The sequence below is a fragment of the Pelobates fuscus genome, chromosome 4 (assembly GCF_036172605.1).
Source record: "Pelobates fuscus isolate aPelFus1 chromosome 4, aPelFus1.pri, whole genome shotgun sequence".
Classification (NCBI taxonomy): Eukaryota; Metazoa; Chordata; class Amphibia; order Anura; family Pelobatidae; genus Pelobates; species Pelobates fuscus.
This window is the reverse complement of record NC_086320.1, coordinates 342,088,537-342,104,132: the sequence shown is the minus strand read 5'-3', so window position 1 is coordinate 342,104,132 and position 15,596 is coordinate 342,088,537. Positions and strand designations below refer to the sequence as shown.

Sequence of the window (15,596 nt, the reverse complement as noted above, 5' to 3'; positions counted from 1 at the left end):
TAACCGCTAATCACATAATTAATATGATGTTGATTGGGAAGAAAATAAAGTTCATTATATTCCCTACTAACACAGTAAGGAGAAGCTCCATTGGTTCTCTAAACATAAAACAAAATGTGTGTTTGGATTTTGCCTTATGGGTGAAACTTGGAACCACATGCTAATAAACCCGGTAGTACGGAGGAATGAAAGATTCCAAATACCATTGCAATGTCCAGTTGTACAGGTTTTACACTCTCTGGTGCCTGCTTTCTACAGAAGGGTAAAATACGTGCATACATCTAATTGGCCACTAAAATTGCAATGTTGTTCATGTATATTTTACCTAAACACCTTTTTTTTAGCCAATAGTGTGGGGTGACTGCGTGTGTGAGAGGGACGGGTGATGTGACAGGGTGACTGAGTCTGTGTGATGGAGGGGTTGATGTTACAGCATGAGTGTGGGGGGGGGGGGGTGTAGATCATATCTATATGGGTAGGCTGTATTTCCATGTTTAACTTTTCACACAATGCTCGTTTTTCTGTTTTTATTTTTAACTCAGGGATGTGGTAATTCTATGTTTCTATCTGAGAGGTTTGTGGATACATGGAATAGCCTTCGAATTGAATTGTTAGAGGTTAACAAAGGAAGGTAGTTTAAGCATGCATGGGATAGGAATGAAGTTATCGTCCAGATAAGATAAGGCAAGGGACTAATAAAAGTATTTAGAAAACTGGGCAGACTAGATAGGCTGAATGGTTCTTATCTGCTGTCCCATTCTATGTTTCTATGGCACTGATAGACTTCTTGCATAATAGGAACTAAAATAAACTGTAGTATTTATGGGGTTTAGAGTGGTCTTTTAAAGAGACACTCTGTAATTTTTCATTGTTAAAGGGATACTATAGTGCCAGGAATACAAAGCAGTATATCTGTCACTATCGCTCCCCCTGGTTTCCCTCTCCCTCACGCCTCCCCTCTGCAATAAATAAAGCGATAAAAACCCGTTATTTACTTACTTACCTTAGCCCAGCGCCGATGTCCCTCAGTGTTGGGGCGACACTCAGCCCCGTCCGACATCCCGCAATGAGCGGCTGTTAATGCGCATGCGCGGCAAATGCCCCACATGCATTAGACCTCCCCGTAGTCAAGTACTAAATTAATGCTTTCCTGTGGGGGAAAAACAGACGCTGGGGACTACATATTCTTATGTTTTACCTGGAACATGACAAAGGATGGAGCTTTAGTCAACTCCACATCCTTTGTCAACATTGTCATTAGCTGTCTTGGTCATTAGTCACCTTCTTCCGTTGTTGTGTCACTTCGGGCAGAAGGGCACCATGGATCATCTAAGTTTACTCACGCACAATAACAAGTCAACACAGAACTAACTTATATTGTGCATCGTTGTGATTTCACATTCACGTCCAAGGAAGGAGAGAGGTTATGATACGCAGTGACCATCATCTTGGGCAGTACCGTGAAAGAGGACACACGGAAATCGGCAGCAAAAAAACAAAAATAATGTATGTTTTGCAGGCCCTAGGGCCAATAAAGATGAGGAGGTGGATGACAGGTGGCTAGGGCGATCCAAAGGCTGGGGACCATGGGAGGTATTGCATGACACAGCTGATTTAACAGATACTACAGTAAAGTTCATCATGACATACTCATACAAAAAGGACAGAGAACCCCGTTTTAGTGTGCCTACAATAAAAATAACAAACGGAATCAGCTGTTTTCCGTTAAAATATTTTCATCAGACAGTTTAAAATTACAACTCACGGTTATTCACCAGGGTGTGAATTATGGAAACAACCTTAGACCCAAATAGAAAGAAAAAAAATACATATAAATATTTTTTTAAAAAGTGCTAATTGGAGAAATTCTACAAGTCGGTCCTTTTCTTCTTTGCCTAAAATTTGAAATTCACTTTAGAGAACAAAATAGTGCCAATGTTTACAATAAATCTGCGAACAATTCTCACGTTCGCGAATAACCCTGCCTGTCCCAATACCCTGCCTGTTTAATGACTAAACAAAGAATTATGGAGACTTGAAAACCAAACGGTAACATTCAGGATAAAATAAGAGGATTTGAAGAAATAATATATATATCTCCAGCTGTGACAGTATTTTAGTGGATTTTTTTATAAAAAATGTTTGCATTTTGATTTCCAATTCACTACAATTTCCTTGTTTACTGAATAAAGCTCCCATCACTCTGTATTAATTAATAAAACCCAATGTATTATAAGAAGCCAGAGGCTGACTGGCTGCTCAGTAATCCCTGTCTGTCTACCCACCCTACAGAGGGCCAGCCCCCCCACCACTCACACTCACCGTCCCAGATAGGCAGCACTGACTCAGGTGAGAGCCAGGAACAGGAAGCGGAAACCACCGGGCGAGGCCTGTCACCATGGAAACCGGCGGCGCGTGCCCTCAGAAGAAAAAATAAAATAAAAACAACGGACGGCCTGATGAGTTCTCAAGCGAACTACAACTCCCGTGATTCCACCCGTACCTAGGGCCTCGATGAGCGATGACGGGAGTTGTAGTTCCGAAGCGTTGCATAGTGTGCCCTAGCTATATAACTGTGTATAGCTTTATTTATTTATGGTGTAAACGCCTCAGAAAGCAGTAAATAATAAATAAAATAGTTTTTTTTGCATTTTACGTTATTCTACGTTTTCTACATGTGTGTATTTATCATCACCTTACTCTGTCTGTCACTTGTTGTTCTGTTGCAGTATGTGCATGAAACAAAATAAAATCAAATCTAAAAAAATTAAAAAAGGAATTATTCTATATGTCCATATTTAAAATCTAACTCTGTAACTTATTGTTTTGTTGCTGTATGTGCGTGAAACAAATAAAATACAAAAAAAAGTTATTATTCCATGTGTGCATATTTAACATCAGACTCTATCACTTATTGTTCTTCTGCTGTATGTGCATGAAACAAATAAAAGAAAAAAAAAAAAAGTAATTATTCTATATGGGCATATTTAACATCTAACTCTGCCACTTATTGTTCTGTTGCTGTTTGTGCATGAAACAAACTAAATAAAATACACACATTATATTAGTCTCTATGTGTATATTTAACGTTATCTAACTCTGTGACGTGTTGTTCTGCTGCTGTATGTGCATGAAACAAACTAAATAAAATAGAAATAAACATAGTATGAGGGATGTAAATGACCTAACATGGGATCCTTCCTCAAAATTGTAAAAAACAAAACATGCAAATAGTGTCATCCAGCAATATTATATTTAATGCACATTATTAGATTTTACGGCTGTGTTCCTGTATGAAATAATGAAACAACACATACAATAATATAAGAAAACACTCTGTTTTGGTGTATAATGTGGTGTGAGTGGATTGGGAGGTAGTTTGTCCCTGCTCGGGGTCCGTAGCAGCTGGGAGCCACGCTGTGTGTGCACATGGTGCTGCAGGAAGTCTCTCCTGAGCTCTGAGTTGGTGATTGTTGTTTTCTTTTTCTTTCTGCTAACAGAATCTGTCAGCCATGGGAGGCCAGGCAAAAGGGAAAAAAAGCAACAAACCCAAGAGGAAGCAGAAAGGGGGACATGGGGGTGAGTGGATTGAATGACAGTGTGAAATCTAAATTTAATGATATCATGATTTTGCATTATTGTGGACATGTGTACCATGCAAAGAAATACAAGTCCAAGAGGGGATTATACATGGCGTGTGATACCAGCACCAGTATATAAGTGAATAGTTGCAATCTTGGTATTAGTATCACCTAAAACTGGTACAGAGTAGGAGCCTGTTAGAGGGTAAGAATTACACCCCATATGCTCCACACTCTATACTTCACAGTTTAGCAGTTGTTCCCCCAGATGGGCAGAAAAGCCTGATTTACCATCTAATTTGTGAGAGCATTATACACCTTGAGCTATTCTCATGGTTCATACAGTATTACCCTAAGTGGAGAGTATTTTGAATTTTCAGAGGCTTTTTATCTTGTGACAGGGTCCTACTCTGTTCCAGTTTTGGCTGATATGAAATACCAAGGTTGCAACTATTATTTGTGTGGTAACACAGAAGAGGGTTTTTGTTTTGTTTCTGCATTGTATTATTATTTATTTAGCACTCATTTTGTATAGTATCTTCTTTCTGTTTTTACATTTGTACCTTGTGATATACAGCACATTTATGAACCGATGGCAGGATTCTTATGTGTACTACTACAAAATTTAGTTTTGGTTTTTAGTCATTCGGCAACATGTAATACGCTACAAAATAGTTTGTCCTCTGCAATTCTTACTGTGTCAGACTTAAATTGTTTTGCATTTTTTTGTTCTAATCAAGTGAATGATTATTCTATTTTGCACAAACGTAATTTTGGTCTAAAAAGACATAATATCTTAGTGTTAATGCAAAGATGAGCTGACAGTTGAGTCTAATTCTGAGATTCATTATCAAAGCATCAAGCATGCCATGTGATAGCATAACCTCCTGGAGAATGATGGGAGTTGCAGTCCACTGTATCTTTAGCGAAGACCCCTAATTAATGTGGATAGTTACTTATCCCTGAATGTGAGCATTTGACTTAGGGGCTACCTCTCTATAGCAATACATTTCTAACGCGTCCTGATGACGCACTTTTCATTGAGGGCTGCGAGCACATTAGGCCTTCCCCATAGGAAAGCATTGCCTCAATACTTTCCCTCTCATAATATTGTAAAGCGCTACGGAATCTGTTGGCGCTATATAAATTGCAATAATAAATAAATAAATATGGGGTTTTCACTAAGGCTGGAGGTCCTCATGCAAAGCATGAGGGAATCCAGCGTCATTTAGGAGACCTAGAGTCCGGTAAACTCCCCGTATAGTGCTGATAGACAGGTACTAGAGGCTGTCTTAGTACTGCAATGTAAACATCACAGTTTCTCTAAAACTGTAAGGTTTTACATTGCTGGACAAAAGGGGGACAGGGAAACTGCACCCAGACCAGTTCAATGAGATGAAATGCTCTGGGTGTCTCTAGTATCCATTTAATTAAAGTGTAGCTCTGTCAGTGAGAGAACTAGGAATTAAGATATCCCATCTTTCATACCAATGAGTTGGTATGCCAATGTTGATGTGGAGAGCCTCGCACTCATTGCTTCTCATGAGCAAGTGTCTGTAAGTAAGTCCAAAACGTGTGTCAATCTCCATGATAACTGTTGCTGCATGTGGAACTTTTGACACATAGCACTGGTGATTGCGCACCGGTGCACGCTTTGTACTCACTCCCAGGGAGCAGTGCCTACAAGTTTGTCCATGTCCGCACTGTCTGATTGATAGGACTGCAATGTTTTGTCACAATGAAACAAAAATGAAGCGTAAAACTATTGGGACTAAAGTCTAAAGTGTCTTTATAAAATTGGAAAGCTGTTCGCTTGAATGTATCTCAAACTAATCTATACTAAGTGCAATCATATATCTTCTATAAAAGTCTTATAAAATATGTAGGCTAATTATTTGTCTTTTGTATTTTAGGACCTGATCTTTGTGGCTTGTCAGCACAGGAGAGGATTAAAATTAACATGCAAAAAAAGGCAAAGAAAAAAACAGCTGAAAAGTACACTATTACACAACTATTAGAAAAGGTATGGTTAAACTAACTAATGCCACCATGGATCTTTATAACGTGGTCCTGGGAAGTTCCAAGGAATACTCCAAGTATCATAACCACTACAACTTACTGTAGAAAGGTTTGACTTCTTACCTGGGGTCCACCGGACACCACTCCATGCCTCCAATATTAATGACGGAGAGCTGTAACTTCTCTTAGCTCTCCTGAGCTAAGCCTTGTCGTGCAGAGCTAGCTGATTGGCTGAGAGTGTTAGCTGATCACTCTCAGCCAATGAGCTATGCAGCGACTGATCCCATGTAGGAAGTCAGACCGTCAAAAAAACAAAAAAACAGTTTGACAACTTACAATGGTGTGAGGTGGGAGTGCACCAGACCACTCCTGGCACCATAACCACTATACAGAGACTTGTAGTGGTTATGGTGCTTGGTGTGTTCCTTAAATCTCATCTCTAGAATTAATAAAGGGAAATAAAAGCAAAGCATAGGTCAGAAATAAAAGCCAATGTGAAAAGCAGTTGAGACGGAGACCGCAGGAGCCTCGATAAACAAAATCTCTGTTCACTAGTGACGGCTGGGGGTTTGACGGATCTTGACATAAGACAAGGTAGTCACTAGTTTGTCTTATAGTATCTTATAACTAGTTTGGAAATTCAGTAAAATTTCATCACAGTCTTTATGAGCATTTCATAAAGATGTTATCTTTATAAAATGCTTATATTTTAGGGGAGGAGGAGGAGTGACAGTGCCACTACTCCTCCTCCTTCTCCTCTGACTTACGCATTATCCATTTTTCGCACAGCAGAAAGGACAGGAAATATAACTCTGACATTTCTATACATATATCCAACCCTTCCCAAAAGGCAGTCTTTTTTTCTATCCATTAGAGATATGGGGATGTCCTGTTCATTACTCTTTTGGCTTTTTGTGTATGTATATTATAACACTATAATTGTAACCTACCTACTAAGGATCCCTGCCTGCCCCCCCTCCCCTCATAGTGGAGAAATAAAGTTTTAAACTTGCTTTTTGTTCACCGTTCCAATCTCACCACTGCTGGCCCCGCCTCCATGATGACAATCTCAGCCAATCAGAAAGCATTGGGAGGCTATTACACATGCGTGGGAAAACGCTGTACTGCACCAATTAGCATCTCCTCATAGAGTTGCATTGAATCAGTGCTTCTCTATGGAGGTGTTCAGCAACTCCATGGACAGCGTGGAGACGCTGAACGTAGGTGCTGCACACTGAGCAACACTGAGATAAGAAGCACTTTAATGACCGTCTGAGTGACTGTCACTAGAGGTGTTGCTAGGCAGCAATGTAAACACCGCCTTTTCCCTTAAAAGGCATTGTTTACATTGAAACGCCTGCAGGGACAGGCTACAGACACCAAAACTACTACATTGAGCTGTATTGGTTCTGATGACTATATTGTCATATTTTTCTTTCTTTATTTTTTCTTTTAATAAAGTATTAGAAAACAGAATTGGTTCTTCACATTGCATTTCACCAGGAGTGTTTACCTGTTTGTTTACCTGCTGTTGAAGGTTTACATATATTGGTGTTTCCAGTAGATAATTTACATTTATTTTTTGCCAAAATTATACTCTGCTACTGTATCAGTGTGTTATTTCCACACTGTTACTGACTATCCTTATTTAAAGGGACACTGTAAGCACCATACACACAACAGCATATTGTATTAGTTATGGTTCAAGGCATCATTGGATCCTGTCTCACCCCTTTCTCATTCAAAAACAGTTTGACAAAAAAAGAAACAGCGTTTTTCTGTCACTACTAAATTGGCCCCCACCTACTGCTACATACACGTATAGCCATCCAACTGGATAGCAATGAGAGTTTGGAGCCTATATGGCTTTGCCAATTGGTCAACTTTTGGGGAATAGGACAGTCCTATTTTTTTGTCAAGCTTGTTGATGGAAAATGTTGGGACTCCTTGCACTATATCCATTATAATAAGCTGTAGTAGTTATTTTGCTTAGAATGGCCATTTTTTTTGTTCCATTACTATGCATTTCAGGGATTTGATGGTGCTTTGGGGCCAAGTAATGTCGGTATTGTTTACATGCTGGAGTAAAAGGTTTACACATCTTCAGTGATTTATATGAAAGCAGCTATAATCTACTGTACGTGTACAGCAGGCTACCATGCCAAGTTTAACCTTAGAGATCGCTACTGGGTAGAAATGCTGTAATCCAGGGACACATTTCTCCATGTGTCCATAGACCTAAAACAAGACATTTGTAGTTTGCATTCAGAGGTTTTCATGCCCATTGCTCTCAATACTGCTGCCTTTATGATAATAATTTGGGATCTAATATTATTGGTGATTATAATACAAATATAGTTTAATATTCTTTTAATTGCTGGATTTTGCACAATTGGAGTTTGCCAAATTCTCCTTGTTTAAGTATATAAAGCTTACACGATTATTCACTAACCTGTGAATTGGCGATTATGTCAAGTGATTTAAAAGTGAATTTAACATTTTTGGTCAAATACAGTCTGAAAAATATCCCACCCTTAACCCCTTAAGGACACATGACGTGTGTGACATGTCATGATTCCCTTTTATTCCAGAAGTTTGGTCCTTAAGGGGTTAAAGGACCACTCTAGGCACCCAGACCACTTCAGCTTAATGAAGTGGTCTGGGTGCCAGGTCCAGCTAGGGTTAACTAATTATTTTATAAACATAGCAGTTTCAGAGAAACTGCTATGCTTATCAATTAGTTAAGCCTTCCCCCTAATTCTCTAGTGGCTGTCTCACTGACAGCCGCTAGAGGCGCTTGCGTGATTCTCACTGTGAAAATCACAGTGAGAGCACGCAAGCGTCCATAGGAAAGCATTATGAATGCTTTCCTATGTGACCGGCTGAATGCGCGCGCAGCTCTTGCCGCGCGTGCGCATTCAGCCGACGGGGAGGAACGGAGGCGGAGAGGAGGAGGAGAGCTCCCCGCCCAGCGCTGGAAAAAGGTAAGTTTTTACCCCTTTCCCCTTTCCAGAGCCGGGCGGGAGTGGGTCCCTGAGGGTGGGGGCACCCTCAGGGCACTCTAGTGCCAGGAAAACGAGTATGCTTTCCTGGCACTAGAGTGGTCCTTTAAGGTGAGTGAAGGATATCCCATTCCATTATATGAACAGAGCGTTAAAATCAACTTTATTTCATCATTGGAACAAAAAAACCAAATCGGGCAAAATAGTCAAATTGCTCAGTCAGTTATGCTTTCAGGTTGACCATTTTATCTTCACATTTGAAGTTCACTTTGATAACATCACTCAGATTCCAAGATTTTGATGTAGTTAATGAATTATGCTTATTCTCTTAATTATAAAGGCCTTTTTATTGGCCTGGATTGTTAATTTACTCACTGTTTGCACTAATAAATTTGTGCCTTTGAAGTATTTTTTTGTGTGTGCTGGAATGCTTAATATTTGTATTTCATAGTGATCAACCTTCATGCTTTGAGACAATAAAGGAAAAGGGGATGGGGGGTGAATATAATATGTATTAAAATAAAATACATGTAATGTTCTTTTTCAGACTGAAGAGTACTTGGATAGTTTTAATTACGAGATGGCCCAGCTCTTTTGTCAGAGAGCACTAGACATCGATCCAACCAATTTAGATATATTGGATATGATGGGGAACATCTGCATGGAGCTGGGGGATGCAGAGAAGGCCAAACAAATATCCTTTATCATTCTGGAGCAGTTTGCTAATTCTGCAATATTTGGATCTCAAGTGATATTCTATGCTATGTTTATACAAGTGCATATAGTAACATTAAAACGTTGCCACATGGTATATCATTAGCTAGACTACCTTCATTCTAGTACTTTATTGAATGTAAATGGTAATAGCAATGGTAGCTCTCATATTTCCTGCTCATGTTTTAGTCTTTTGCGGTTTTAAAGGAAAACTACAGTTACCAAAACGATAGCTTAATGTTAATATCATGTCCCTGCAGTCTCACTGCTCAATTCTCTGCCATTTAGGAGTTAAATAGCACTGATTATACCATAGTCACACCTCCATGCATGTGAATTACACAGCCTTCTTAAACACTTCCTGTAATTTTATATCTAATGTTTACACTTCCTTTAATGCACATTCTGTATAGTTTAGAATTTCTTATCTCCTGCACTGTTAATAGCTTGCTAGACCTTGCAGGAGCCTCCTATATTTGATTAGGGTTACATTTACAAAGCAGTAGATAAAAACTTCTAAAGTAAGTTTATTTCTGCTTGGAAATTAAACCTTTTTTTTCCCTGCAGGCTGTGTAAGTCATCTCTAGGGGAGGTGTGGCTGGGGCTGTATAAACAGAAACAAAAGTGATTTAACTCCTAAATAATTGAGCAGTGACATTGAGAGACATGATCTAGAAACCAAAATTGCTTTATTAAGCTAAAGTTGTTTTGTATTTCTTTTATTTTACATTTTTATTTTATTGTAATATTTTAAAGACCCCACCTTCTTGTGAAATGTCCACTTGTTTTAGTGGTAGCGTGGAGGAGAGAGAGATAGTAGACTTTTTAAAAGTTGAGTGAATTTCTTTATCTTTGTCCCTTTTTAGTGATTCATTTTTTTTGAAGACCCGACTCAACTGGTGAATTTTTTTTTTTTTTTTTTAATTCTTTATTTTATTTGTGCAAGGTGATAACACATCAGGCTTACAATGCCACAACAGCTGGAGTAAGCAGTTATGCAGACATAGTGTTACAGTAGTTAGGGATTAGAAGATACTGCACAGTTTTATATATAAATGTCATTGTCGTGTGTCTGGTGGTTTCACTAGTTCCGCCTATCAGTAAAGGTGCGTTTTAAGGTTAAGTCGAACAATACAGTATGAAGTTACATTTGATTAACTTTAGGCATTGCGACGTTGCTAATCTGGCTTACAGTGCTAACACAGCCTGGATTAGCATTCATTTTAACATTATATTAGCAAGACAGTAAATGCTGCTGCAAGTTGTTATTACTATTGTGCACCTTTTAGATTAAATGGTTATGCTAAAGCTTATGCGGAAAATGCTTTATAAAGTATGTGTAACATAGCTTAGTCAAATAGCTTTACGTAAGAGTATCAATCATGCTTAAACAGTATACGAACAGGGTTAAATTCCCACTGGAGCTGCAATCACAGTCTTTGAGACCTGTATGGCTTATGACGGACGACTCCTCCATGGGTAAGCACAAAGTCCTGCATGCTGGATCTTCAGTATCAAGCGTCCCTGTTTTCCCACTGGCTGCAAGGTGCTGTCCGACGGTCAGAGGAACGGGCAGGAAGCGAGTATGTTCGTGGTGGTGGGTATTGCTTATGACTGGCAGCGGTGTATCAGTCCTGAACTTGGGTAGAGGGTGTTCACCCTACCCCAGTAATCGGGAACAGGTGCGTGTATACCTGAGGGGGGGCTGGGTCGGCGTGCTTTGGGGCGGCCCTCCCGCCCCAGGCCATGTGAGGGGCCCGCTTGAAATGGCCACAGACTCTGGGGCTCTTGTTTGAATCCAGGTCTTTCCCGTGTAGGGTGCGCCAGAGGCCCCCGGTGTGCTTACGCCTCTTGAGACGGGGAGTTTTCTGTGGTGGCCAGAGCGAGGGGTGTTTCCCCTTGTTGGCCCTCAGCCCGGGTGGGCCCTGTCTGCTGGTGGTCTTGGGTTGTGGGTTTTGAGTGCCCGGAGGGCGTACCTGTGGCAGCTGCCCCTTACCCCCTTGTTGGGTCCCCCGGCTTTGCGTACGTGTGTGTTCAGTTCGGGCTTCAAGCTTTGCCCAGAAGCGGAGGAAGAGCTCGTCGAGCCTTTGTTCTAGGCTGACATGTGGGGTTGAGATGTTTGGTGGTTCAGGCAAGTGCAGTCCTGCGTGTCTGTCCGCCATTTTGTGGGAGCGCATGGCGGTCCCGGCCCGCGCCGTCATCGCCACTCGCTGGAGTTGAGGATAGGTGAGGCAGCCAGTGGGGACCGGGATAACCCCCGCCGGTCCGGGGGGGGGGGATGTCTGTGCCCGCAGCAGCCCGTGGCAGTGGGGCAGGGCAGCGGCCGTCCGCCCCATCCTCCGCTCAGCTAGGCCGCGATCCGCGGGAGGTCGCTGGATCGACCCGAGCTTCACCTTGTCTGTCGTGGGGTCAGGCAGCCCTTTCTCCAGAGTGCCTTTCCCCTGTCTGCAGTTTGCTTGCCGCTTGAATAGCGTTTATTTTCTCCGTTTTAGGCTTCAGGAGTCAGGAGCTCAGGGAACCTGCGACTGATCAGTTCAGCGGCTTGACCCCGCCCCCCGGTGATTTTTTTTAAACTGACTTTTTACGTAGTAAGGGGAGTTAATATTTACACAAATTATGTTTAATCTTGTATTGTCATAAAAAATATTTCGCGACTATGTTGTAGAAATCAGAATGTAAAAATCCCAGTAAAATCCATTGTAATCTCAAGTTTTAACATTGCAAATTGTGGAGACATCCATTATAAAAGGCGTAATGTTTGTGTAACTTAATTATCTATTTCACTGTAACTTATTTATTAAGGATTCTAGAATGTAATAAATGCTTTAAAGCTTTGAAAATCATGGATAAGCTCTGTGCATTTTGTGGATCTTCTTTAACTTAAGAATAGGTTTTCTTAACAGCTGTAGAGCTTAGCCCTGACAAAGGACATGCCAAATATATGTATCTTGGACAGATACATTGCAAAGAGGAAGCATTACAGTACTTCAGTAAGGGATTAGAAGTTATGATCAGTGCTTATCAAAGTCAGCCACAAGTGGTAAGTACTTTATCACGTACATCACCTTTTTTTTTGCAATTTTCTTCTTTCTCTGGTAAAATGTTTCAAAAACAGCACGGAACAGATTATGAGAGATTATGTCAGTGGAAGGACATTAAAATGTTGAATAAAACATTAAAGGTTGTAGAACTTAATGTGCATTTTTTGTAGTTCTCGAGGCTGCTTTATTCTCACAATGCTGCTTTTGAATTTCCGATAGCATTATGCTGCCTCAAACAATTCGGCACCATCTGTCTATTGTGGCCATGTAAACTTCCACATGTTGGCTATGTCTTCCAACCTTTTATCTCTCATGTCATTACATTGTAGCCATTTTCATTTAACTCATTTTAGCGTACAATAGTCCTTTAAGACATAGAAACTCCAAATTGTTTTAAACAGTGTTTTTTCTTTCTTTTTCTTTATCTGCTGTGAGGTTGAGGTGGGTAAAGTAAAAGCTTTGATCTTGTGAAGTACCTATTTTTTTTCTTTCTTCCTCTATAGTCTGGTGCAGCGAGGTATCCTGATGAAATGGAAATCACTGCGAAGGATATTGCGACAGCTTTTTGCTCTGTAGCGGAGATTTATCTTACTGATCTTTGGTAATTTACAAGTTGTCAGCCTCCTTCTCTCCTCAAGTAGTGTTACACCTGTACATCTTCAATTATTCTTTCAGTAATTCACATACTGGTAAAGTTAGCCTTTGAATTAGACCCTATGAAGAAATATTGAAGCATCCCTCTGATGTAAACTAAAGATCGTGTCCATAGTACTGAACATTCCGAAGCTGATGGTGGAAAAATCGGCTGAGGATTCTACGTCTTTGAACTTGCAAGTGTAGCGTTATCAATTCTTCTTTCATATATGTTTCAGAACATGATGCCCTAATTTTACCTGCAAAAATCAATCTTTATTTCATAACAGTGAATTAAAAAAAAAAAAAAATTACATATATGTAAAATAATTATGTGTATATATATATGCGCTATTTATATTTTTTAATTCAATGGTGTTGAATATATATATATATAAATATTTATTTATTTTGCGTAATTAAACTATACCTGTGATCAGCAAATGTGTAGATGACAAATTAACAATACTTACGTCTTTTAGTTTGTCCTTTGTGTTGATAAGTCATCAGCAAATCTTTAGGGTCTATGGGTTATGTACAACCCAGTGAATTGAAAATACAAAATTACAGTATTCAGTACATGTAACAATTCTCAGATCCAGCTAATTTTTCAATTTGACGTTGATTTTTCAATTCACCATAAAGTACTGGTTAGTTAGCACTGTGGACTAAACCATAAACTAACCTGGACACTTCTTTTATTTCGTACATCCCACAATGCCTGAGATGCAACCACAAGGTGAGTATTTTGGGATTGAGTGAAAAGGCTATGCTACGTATAAAAAGTGTTCTGTTCTGAAAAGTGGTCAATAGTTCCAAAGGTGGTGCAGTCTCCATGGAAACAAGCAGAACCAAGATTTTATTTTCAACTCTGCCCCATTTTCATGTTTACACTACTTTTTCAGAACAGATACTTCTTATACATAACCCCTCACTCTATTTTACAAAATCCAAAGTAATCCCCCACCACAACAATCTTAAAGGTAAACTCTGTGTCCAAAAAATGCCTGTATACCATTTAAAAAAAAAAAATCATATAATTAATCATTTGTACAAATAAAATTTGTGAAAACCATATTGGCTGCAGATGTAACTTCCACAGGTATTGAAAATGTACACCCTTACATCCGTGTCAATGCTGGGAATTGTATTTTCAAATATTTCTTATTCTTAAAAATCTTACTTTAGGGCTGTATTACTCCAAGTGTCATTTTTAAGTATTAATTTTTGTGTTGTTTAAAATGGTGACTTGCTTTGTACGGCTACTGTGGACTAATCTATTTATCATACCCTGCCAAACCCCTGCATAATTTGACATATATTGTACATAAGTTGTATGTACTCACTATCCTATTACATCAGATTTATATTTTCACTCTCCCTTGCCTCAGCCAGAATCTTGCTGAGCATGATAGGAATTATAGTCCAGCAAGAGCAGAAAATGTTTTGGACACAATGTGATGGGAAATCAAGTTCCCAACTGAATGACTTGTGTTTTTTTTACCTCTGTCCTTTGCACCTAGGAAGAAGTGTAGAGGTCGGAAACTAGAACCGATTTATGTTTTTTCCTATTTCAGGGAGTTAGAAAGTTAAATTGTCTCAAAGCCGAGCTTCAGGAGCTTTGACAATGTCAAGGTTATACACGAAACTCAGAATTTTCACAAATCAAATAAGAGTGGAAAATCGCAGGCAAAAATAGCTTATCTGAAATAAATTCTCCAACTCATCCATAGTCACAGCTTGCCTATTTTTGCCTCATTTTTTTCAATTTGGATTTAATTTGTGAAAATTGAGTTTATTGAAAAGCCCCTGTATGTGTAATTTTTCCACTGTGTCTGGGATTAGCATGCTGTGTGTGTGTGTGAACGCCAGACACAAAACTTGCACAAAACCAATATTGTCAGTCAGGAAGAGATTATACCAGCTGGCTGATTAACAACCTATATAGGAAGCTCTACACACAGAATAAAAGCTGTTCATCTCCAGAATTAAACCTGTTAAAAAGAAAGGATGCCAAAAATAAAGCATTTAAACCCTAGCCACTTCAGTAAGACCCTAGCTGCTAAATTACACTCTAAGCATGTGTATGTACACATATATATATATATATATATATATATATATATATATATATATATGATAACACAGGCCGTAACATTTTTAATTTACTCAATTTCAAACTACTTGTATCTCAGTGTGACAGATGGACCATGTTCTCAATGAGGCAGGACTTTTGCACTTACACAGTGCTTGCTTTTTGGTAACATGTGCTTTCCTCCTTCGCAGTATGGTGGAAGGCGCTGGTGATAAATGTAAGGAAACCATTCTAAAAGCCTTAGAATATGAGCCGACCAATGCCGAAGCCCTTCAACTGATGGCGAGTTACCTCTTCAGCATGGAACAGATCCAGGTAATGAGCCGCTTCCACTGACTTCCTAGGAGCTGAATGTTTTGTCGCTGACGTCCTGCAGCCCTCCAGTTGGCATCTTGCTGGCTGAGTGTGTTGGACGCTGTAGTCCATCTGGAGGATTGCAGTCAGGCTGGATGTAGGCAGTGTGAGAATGAGAATGTTATCCAGATTAATGTTTTTACAGCTCTGTGACCAT

The 15,596-nt window shown here is 39.6% G+C and overlaps 2 protein-coding genes across 3 annotated transcripts in view; one reads left to right on the top strand and one right to left on the bottom strand.

Moving 5' to 3' along the window:
• MINDY3 (MINDY lysine 48 deubiquitinase 3) overlaps nucleotides 1-15,596 on the bottom strand; it is a 286,417-nt gene that overhangs the window by 92,354 nt on the left and 178,467 nt on the right. Inside the window, exon 1 of one of the 2 annotated variants that reach the window (XM_063452470.1) lies at nucleotides 2,323-2,415. The exons of the other annotated variant lie outside the window; for it this stretch is intronic. The gene's annotated coding sequence lies outside the window, so the exon portion shown is untranslated. Of the gene's footprint in view, nucleotides 1-2,322; nucleotides 2,416-15,596 lie in introns of those variants that run through there. 2 annotated transcript variants of the gene reach the window in all.
• LOC134609082 (uncharacterized) overlaps nucleotides 3,412-15,596 on the top strand; it is a 414,098-nt gene continuing 401,913 nt past the window's right edge. The window contains exons 1-6 of the mRNA XM_063452473.1: nucleotides 3,412-3,579; nucleotides 5,495-5,604; nucleotides 9,150-9,294; nucleotides 12,205-12,356; nucleotides 12,861-12,958; nucleotides 15,277-15,400. Of these exons, the coding sequence (XP_063308543.1) occupies nucleotides 3,513-3,579; nucleotides 5,495-5,604; nucleotides 9,150-9,294; nucleotides 12,205-12,356; nucleotides 12,861-12,958; nucleotides 15,277-15,400 (696 nt within the window). The 5' untranslated portion in view covers nucleotides 3,412-3,512. The remainder of the gene's footprint in view (nucleotides 3,580-5,494; nucleotides 5,605-9,149; nucleotides 9,295-12,204; nucleotides 12,357-12,860; nucleotides 12,959-15,276; nucleotides 15,401-15,596) is intronic.